The sequence below is a fragment of the Hemicordylus capensis genome, chromosome 6 (genome assembly GCF_027244095.1).
Source record: "Hemicordylus capensis ecotype Gifberg chromosome 6, rHemCap1.1.pri, whole genome shotgun sequence".
Taxonomy (NCBI): Eukaryota; Metazoa; Chordata; class Lepidosauria; order Squamata; family Cordylidae; genus Hemicordylus; species Hemicordylus capensis.
The window spans coordinates 40414237-40423217 of NC_069662.1; the positions used below are offsets into that span (position 1 = coordinate 40414237).

Genomic DNA, 8981 nt, shown 5'->3' on the forward strand with positions numbered 1-8981 from the left:
GGAAAGAAAGAAAGTTTCGGTTTTCAGGATGCTGAAGTTCTACATCCCGGGCCAAATTCTGTGCTTGAAAGATGGGAGTCTTATGTGAGATGCAGGGTCGGACTAAAATGTAATGGTTTAAAGGTTGCTTTCTCATGAGCCATTTAGTCTGAGCAAGGCATTCTTCATTTTTATTTTTTTAATATTCTATTCAAAAGAGTACATACATACATTACACTTACAATGCAAATAGTTCCAAAAACTCAGACCAGATCCCCTCATACTTGGAAGAACAAGATCTAGTATTAAATAAGGAATGTTTGTGGGCTGCCAGAGTAAATAAATCAAGAAACCATTTGCCAATATCTGGAGGATATTTACATTTTCAAATTTTGTAAAATAATACTTTTAGCCCCCAGAAACGCCCTAGTGAGCCATTTCCATTGATTAGGGTTTATTCCTTCAACATCAGGAGGCAATCCCAACAAAACTGAAACAGGGTCTAGAGGATATTCCCTCACTATAACTAAATTGACATAGTCACTTATCTTTTTCCAGAGTGGAGATATAACCTTACAATTAAGGAACAGATGTAAGAATCTCACCTCTCCTTCATCACACCTCCAACATTTATCAGATTTACTCAGTTTATTTTTACTCAGCTAATTTATTAGATTTACTCAGATTTATTCATGGACTATAATCAGAGTCCAATAAGAACGAAAGACTATTTTTTTGTTGAACTAACTTGAGCCTCAAATCATAAGATACTTTGGCAGTTTCAGACAAAATCACATCCGATTGATGTTGTGAAATTGGAGCATTCAGTTCCAAGCTCCATTTAATTCTTTCAGTATTGAGTGGAGGTGCTACCTGAGCTTGGATAAAATTATAAAGCATATTATGACCCTGATTAAATTCACCAATATGATGATAGAATTTGATGATATTCAGAGCTTCCAAAGCACTAATAGCATCAGGACCAAACCTTTTGGATATGGTGTGTCTTAACTGAATATATTGCCAAGCACCATCCAACTGTAGACCACATTCAGGGGCGTAACTACTATTAGGCAAGGGGAGGCAGTTGCCTGGGGGCCCCACTGCCTTGGGGGGCCCACCAGAGACACCTCACATGACTCCCCATTGCCCCCTGCCCGGCCCCAAGTCCCCTCAGCCACTTGCCCTGTTTGCCCTCTCTCCTGCTTGTCCTCCTGGCTGGTAATCTAAGCAGCAGACAAGCTGCCTGCAAAGAGCTTCCTTTTCTCCCTGCCAATCAGCTGATCGGCGGGTGGGCGGGGCTTCTAGGGAGGGCTCCGTGTAGGCCTCAGTGAAGCCTGAACTGGAGTAGGCTTGTAGAGAGGCCCCAAGGAAGGAAGGAAGGAGGCAGGCAAGGCAGGTGGAGTGGCCCCCACAGCTCTCTGCAGCAGACCCTCTGCCCAGCCCAGCATTTGCCAGGTAGAATGTGAACTCCTTTTTGTGGTCACCCCCCTCCCCGCCCCGCCCATATATAGGGATCTGCTTGCCATAGGGCTTTGATATGGAGGGGGGAGAGACGGAGAAGTCTCTGAATATTTAATTTAAAACAGCTTGGAAAATTTGCTGGCTTTAAAATAAACTATCTAAAAAGTCCTATAAGTGGCTTGTTTCATGGCAGAAAATTATAAAAACTTCTGGAACAAACAATATTATATTCATTCATTCATTCACTTATAAATGCAATTATGCTCAAGTTGTTTTGCAACCCAGAAGGTCTGAGTGAGAACTGTGAAGCATGTGTGGTGCTTTTATTTTATTTTATTTTTCTTGTGTGTGAACTGCTCCCCAATAACTTGCAGGGACTTCAGGGTCAATCTGGCCAACATATGAATGCAGCACCTCCATTTCAGAGGAGATGTGTGTTAAAGGGCTTTAAAAGCCTCGTGTGAAAAACCTCCTGGAATCAAACTTTACTGAATTTGTTCAGAATTCTGAGAAAACATACATAGGCTCACACTGCATGGTTGAGAGTCCCATTTTAATAATTAGTGTTTCTATTGTGTTCTAGGCATTAGAAGTAGCACAAATATATAGTACTCAATGTATATCACTATATATTGTGAAGTGTGTGTGTGTGTGTGTGTATTCAAGTGAAATGTATTTCTAGGCAGCATACAGGTGAAACTCAAAAAATTAGGATATCGTGCAAAAGTTCATTAATTTCAGTAATGCAAATTAAAAGGTGAAACTGATATATGAGATAGACACATTACATGCAAAGCGAGATAAGTCAAGCCTTAATTTGTTATAATTGTGATGATCATGGCGTACAGCTCATGAGAACCCCAAATCCACAATCCCAGAAAATTAGAATATTGTGAAAAGGTTCAACAGTCTAGGCTCCAGGTGTCCCACTCCAATCAGCTAATCAATCCATAACACCTGCAAAGGGTTCCTGAGCCTTTAAATGGTCTCTCAGTCTGGTTCATTAGGAATCACAATCATGGGAAAGACTGCTGACTTGACAGTTGTGCAGAAAACCATCATCGACACCCTCCATAAGGAGGGAAAGCCTCAAAAGGTAATTGCAAAAGAAGTTGGATGTTCCCAAAGTGCTGTATCAAAACACATTAATAGAAAGTTATGTGGAAGGGGAAAGTGTGGAAGAAAAAGGTGCACAAGCAGCAGGGATGACCGCAGCCTGGAGAGGATTGTCAGGAAAAGGCCATTCAAAAGTGTTGGGGACTTTCACAAGGAGTGGACTGAGGCTGGAGTTAGTGCATCAAGAGCCACCACACACAGACGGATCCTGGACATGGGCTTCAAATGTCGTATTCCTCTTGAGCTGCTCCTGAACAACAAACAACGTCAGAAGCGTCTTACCTGGGCTCAAGAAAAAAAGAACTGGTCTGTTGCTCAGTGGTCCAAAGTCCTCTTTTCTGATGAGAGCAACTTTTGCATCTCATTTGGAAACCAATGACCCAGAGTCTGGAAGAAGAATGGAGAGGCACACAATGCAAGATGCTTGAAGTCCAGTGTGAAGTTTCCACAGTCTGTGTTGATTTGGGGAGCCATGTCATCTGCTGGTGTTGGTCCACTGTGCTTCATTAAGTCCAGGGTCAACGCAGCCGTCTATCAGGAGATTTTGGAGCACTTCATGCTTCCTTCCGCAGACAAGCTGTATGGGGATGCTGACTTCATTTTCCAGCAGGACTTGGCACCTGCCCACACTGCCAAAAGTACCAAAATCTGGTTCAGTGACCATGGGATTACTGTGCTTGATTGGCCAGCAAACTCGCCTGACCTGAATAGAGAATCTATGGGGCATTGCCAAGAGAAGGATGAGAGACATGAGACCAAACAATGCAGAAGAGCTGAAGGCCGCTATTGAAGCATCCTGGTCTTCCATAACACCTCAGCAGTGCCATAGGCTGATAGCATCCATGCCACGCCGCATTGAGGCAGTAATTGCTGCAAAAGGGGCCCAAACCAAGTACTGAATACATATTCATGCTTATACTTTTCAGAGGTCCGATATTGTTCTATTCTACAATCCTTGTTTTATTGGTTTCATGTAATATTCTAATTTTCTGGGATTGTGGATTTGGGGTTCTTATGAGCTGTACGCCATAAATCCTTGGGGGCCTGGGGTGTGCGGAGGCCCTGGACTTGGGGGTGGGGGGCATTTTAAAATCTCATCTCTGGGCCCACTCCAGCCTTGCTACGCCCCTGACCACATTCATGTTGTTTAAGATGAAATGGTTTAAAAACAGAAGCTGAGGGTATTAATTAGGATAGAGGGGGAAATATATTACTATTAGCCCAATTCTGCCAACAGACAGGTCTTCCAGCAATAGTTATTTGGGGATTTCCCCATAATGTGGACTCCTCATGTACAAATAGACAAGTCTGGAAATGGAGCAGTATATTTTTCCAAGCAAGTACCAATTGTTGGAACTCAACTTTTGCCCATAATGGAGCCGCACGCATTTCATCAGTCCAATGCAAAGCTTGAGAAATAAGAAAGGAATTGTTATATATCTGGAAAATAGGTAAATTAAAACCACCTTCATTCACGCAATTACACAGAGTCCAGATGATGTGCCTGCCAACCTGTTGAATTCCAGAGTTTTCCATATTGTCCTCCTTTCTTTTTTCGAATCTGACTTGTGGCAATGTTGTTGAGTTAAAATGGAAATATCATTATATGGAGAGTTAATATTGTTTTATTGGTCCAGTCTAGTCTGACAGAGCTATAGAGACTTCCCAACAAATGATAAACCCTTTCAATTTTCCTCCTTGTCTCTTTCTTTTCAAAAGCTTCTGCTTCTCAGCTTTTGCCGTCATTTCCAGTTCACTTCTATGGCCAGCATTCCTCAATAGGTTTTTAATTAGTCATTTCCTGATCCCACTTGGGGTGGGTGGGTTTTAATCACAAACTTCCTCTTTACAAGTGGAGCAATGGCTCATTAATTTTTACTTTTTAAAAATAATTGTGATTAAAAGGGGGGGGAATCAATGTGCATTTGCTCATGCTGCAAAGAGAAAACTAGTCTCTTCCCTGAACCCCACTCCAATGCTGCCACAAGACCTGGCTAATTCAGAGCAATTTTGGGAATGAACAGGAAGCAACTAAAGTGGCCAAATTTGAGAAGCAGAAACCACTTTAAAAGAAAGAAGCAAGAAGAAAACTACTAATTAAAGGGACAGTTGCAGTTACTTCTTCTAAGTGATCTGCAGTGATTTCTGAGTAAACATGTAATAGGATCTTTCCTATGGGGATGGGTATTGCTCTATCTATCTATTTATCTATCTATCTATCTATCTATCTATCTATCTATCTATCTATCTATCTATATATATATATATATATATATATATATATATGTATATGTATATATATATATTGGCCTCACTCCCAAACTAAATAACAAAAGATAGAAAAATGCAGTTTTTGCAGATAGGTTCCAGACACTGCCCAGACTACCAAAAAAAACCCCAAACCCCAGAAAAATTCATTATTTCCCCAGAAAAACGGGAAAGCATGGGGACTCATGAGTCTTTGCTAGAGATAGCAAAATACTAGAGTCACAGAGAGCTAAGACATTAAAATGCTTGCATACTGCAAACCGTTAGGAAGTCATTCACTGACTGACATGAAACTCCCAGACCAAAGCATGAAAGACAGAGACATTCAGTTTCCACAGTTAGGTTCCAGATCTCTCCCAGACTACCAAAAACATTCAAAACTCTGGAAAAATTCATTAATGTCTTAGAAAATCCATACATGGGGAATCATAGCTCATAGAGTTAGGAAAGCATAGAATCATAGAGCTAAGCTGTTAATATGCTTGTGAACTGCAAGCCATTTGTGTGTGTGTGTGTTACGAATAGTGGATTTAAGCCCAACCTTTGTCTGAGAGCAAGCCCACGTGGGGGAAAGAAAAATGCTGATTCATTCTCTCCATGTTTGCTCAACAAAGGCTGTTCCTTTAAAACAGGCATCCCCAAACTGTGGCCCTCCAGATGTTGCTGAACTACAACTTCCAGCATACCCAGCCACAAAAAATTGTGTCTAGGGATGCTGGGAGTTGTAGTTCAGCAACATCTGGAGGGCCGCAGTTTGGGGTTGCCTGCTTTAAAACCTAACTGTTTCTTGGTAGATATATTGCTGCCACCATACCCACTTTTTTTTTTACAGAGTTTAATCCCTCCCTGTTGTGGGCAAAATTCCAGGGGAACTCTGGAATTACTAATGGAAAAATACAAAAACCCCTCCACGTGCAGCTCCCACGTGGTGAGAAAACTTGGTAGGTTGCTGGAAAATTAACATTGAGGCATGTTTGCACCAGAGTAAAACCACTTTTTCCTGAGTTAAAAATCCACTCAGAGGCAGGTGAAGTCCAAAGAACAAAAAAGAAAGAAAAACTTTATTCAAAATACTACAGACTTCTTCAGTCTGAGGCTCTCTCAACTTTAAGTTACAGGTAAAAAGAATATTCAGTAACTACAAGAATACTTCAGAAAGCACCCTCAGATGATATTGGGGCAAGCACACTTTAAAAATTGTGGTTACCCAGTTGCATAGAACATAAATGCAAGAAAATATAAAAAGCTCCCTTTTGAGTTTACAGCGACTTTTACAATGCCCTAGTTGGAAAAGTGCATTGGCTCAGTTTTCCTTGATTTGTTATGTTACAAATAAAAATACAATAAACCATTTGTAAGGATTTGCATAGCACAAAAGGAAAGTAATCTGAGGCGAACTAACAAACTGTTCCCTTGCTAAACCCTTCAGAAGTCCAGACTCCAGAAGAGATTTCAAGCTTCCTGCAGTCCTATCTCTCAAGGATCTACAGATGTCCTTCCATGAGAGAATTATTCAGGCTAGCTTTTGACCATGAGACAAACCCCCTGTTAATTGGGCAAAGAGGCACCTTTTAAAGTGGTGATTCTCTAAGATTTAGTTGGGGTGGGGGAGCAACTGGCCTTATCCAGCACCAGTGCAGCATCCCTCCCGTGGCTGTTGCTGGTGTCTGCTTTATGTTTCTTTTTAGACTGTGAGCCCTTTGGGGACAGGGAGCCATCTTATTTATGTATTTATTTATTTTTCTATGTAAACTGCTTTAAGAGTTTTGTTGAAGAGTGGTATATAAATTTCCGTAGCAGCAGTAGTAGTAGTAGTAGGCAGCAAAAGCTCCATCGCTGCACCCCACTAAGGCTTCCACCCGTCCTCTCTTATCCCACTCCTAGCTCCTTCTGAGAACAAAGACCCCCTTCACTTCCTTCCGCAAGGCCCTCTAGGTCCTGGCCGCCGTGTGCAGAGTGGTGATCCCCTGAGGTCACTGCCTGTTAGTCACAACAGGGTTCACTTCTGGTTCACTCTTTAGGGTAAGAGAGGGCCGATTGCTACAGTGTGTCCATGTGTGTGCACCATGTGGAACTGCCTTTTTATTCTGCTTTCAGCTAACTGAAGAAAATTAGTGCCTGGACAGAATGGCATAGCCATAGACTGAAGCTCTGAAGGTTTTTCACTTTTGTGTAGTGGGCATCTTGGAGGTCACTAGGTTGCAGATAAATCCTGAAGAGGAAAAGCTAGTGGAAAAATGTTAATTTCCCTGGGAAAGACAGAGAGAGCTGGAAAACACTGAAATCAGGGCTATTCTTGCTGATTAGCAATACCTGAGAGATCTGACATTGTTTTGTTTTATGTTAGAATTATTTTTATTGTTTTGATTGGGATTTGCCTGACTGAAAGGCAGGATGCAATTGTAGTAAGTAAGTAAGTAAATTGTTTTTGTTGGCAATTCTCTGGGCAAAATATTGGGGCCCATTTATTTGTGATTTGTGTTTTCTCATTATCTCATTTCCATCCCTTTCTTCCAGAAACTGAGTGGATATTTTGCAAACAGCACAGGGTGGTTCCTGGAACCCAAAAGATGCTCTGTCCTACTGAGAAGCATACTGAACTGTTTGGACTCTTCAGCCATATTTTTTTCCAAATACTCTTCTATGTAAAGGAGCTTTTGTTCCTTGCAGAAGTGCCAGGCTGCTGCTGCTGCTGTGTTGAGAACTAAAGAACACACTCCTTCACAACTCCCTAGAAGATGAGTGCTGCATAAAGTGAATTTCACATAGAAGTGGGCTAGCTATCCGCACCGCTCCCAGTTATAACCTCCTCTAGATCTGCAATATGTGGAGTCTTGCACTGTTTTCTCCCAACTGGACCGAACCAGATGTGACACAGTTATTTGTCTCATGCACCCAACTTTGTTATTTAAAAATGAAAAACAGCCTTGAAGTCTACGATAAGGGATAGAAGCCTTCCCCCCCCACCCCAGCTGTTTGTCCATTTAGAATTACTCCCTAGCTGCCTTTGCACCCATAGGGAAAGAATTCAAAGTCTCCATAGGGAAAAAAGCAGCTTGGGAGAGACAATTTTGAGTGGACAAATGGTGAGAGTGAAAAGAGTTAAGCAGCTCCCACACTCCCCCTTCCGCTTCCTGTCACAGCCTCCAAGGTTATTTTTCTTTCCTTTTTTTAATGTCAGGAGAAAGAGACATGCAACTGCATGTCATAGCCAGTTTAGTCCCAAATTGTTTGAAAAATGTGAGGAACTTATTTTAGTAAATCTGCTAGAGAGAAATTGCAAAGAACGAACAGTTAACAGATCTCAATAAAGGCTTAAAGATGGCAAAGATTCAAACACACAAAGATTTTCCCAGTGGAATAAAACAGAATCCTGTACATCTTTGGATTATGTGTGCAGTGTGTCTAGCTATAATTATTTCACTCTGAATCCACTATTTTTTCCACAATATACTTTGTAATAGTTATATATTTTTGATATGAATAGAATTTCCCCTCTTCCCACAACGCTGCCCCATTGCCATTCTCACAATTCAGGCGGAGGGGATGGTGGAGTGAACTTGAACTATCCACGGGCCCCAAATAGCTTGCAAGCTAAAGCTGGGCTGCTATGCTCTTGGTGTGATATACAGACTATTCAGAAAGAAGTGTGTTAACTGTGCAGCACAAACTTTGGTATTTGGGTCAAAGTCCCTGGAACTACATGTTTATTTTAAATAGAAGTGTAGAGTTATGATTACTTTGAGCCAAGGTCCTGAGACTTCCTGGGAGGGTTTAGATTTCCTGGCTGTGCAGAAATGTGACTAAACTGGTAATAAGGCAAAAGAGAATATGGCAATAATAAATGCATACTTGAAGAGATGGACTGCTTTAGTTATCTTGCGGATACCTCTGCCAATGTATTGAAGGAAATGTGGTGCTTGGAATAAGCTAGCAAACGTTTTTATGATCTGATGGTGATTCATGTTTATAGTGCATTTCAAATAAGTTCACATAAATTATCTTAGTAATCCATACCACACTAGAACAGGCCAGGCATTATCGACTCTGTGTGTGTATTCTCAGGAGACAATTACATACAACTTCCTGTAGGTGGTGTATGGGATTTCTGGGCTCTGTTCAGTTCTGCTCTGCAGTTCTTGCCACTGACCATC

At 41.4% G+C, this 8981-nt stretch overlaps 1 protein-coding gene across 11 annotated transcripts in view; it reads left to right on the top strand.

Moving 5' to 3' along the window:
• The window catches only part of TTLL6 (tubulin tyrosine ligase like 6), a 58994-nt gene extending 50310 nt beyond the window's left edge, over nucleotides 1–8684 (top strand). For 10 of the 11 annotated variants that reach the window (XM_053264941.1, XM_053264935.1, XM_053264936.1 and 7 more), the window contains one exon: nucleotides 7345–8684. In XM_053264941.1, the coding sequence (XP_053120916.1) occupies nucleotides 7345–7351 (7 nt within the window). In that variant the 3' untranslated portion in view covers nucleotides 7352–8684. Of the gene's footprint in view, nucleotides 1–5659; nucleotides 5769–7344 lie in introns of all 11 variants that reach the window. The other variant, XR_008310314.1, reaches the window with a different exon arrangement.
• The last annotated feature ends 297 nt before the right edge of the window (nucleotides 8685–8981 follow it).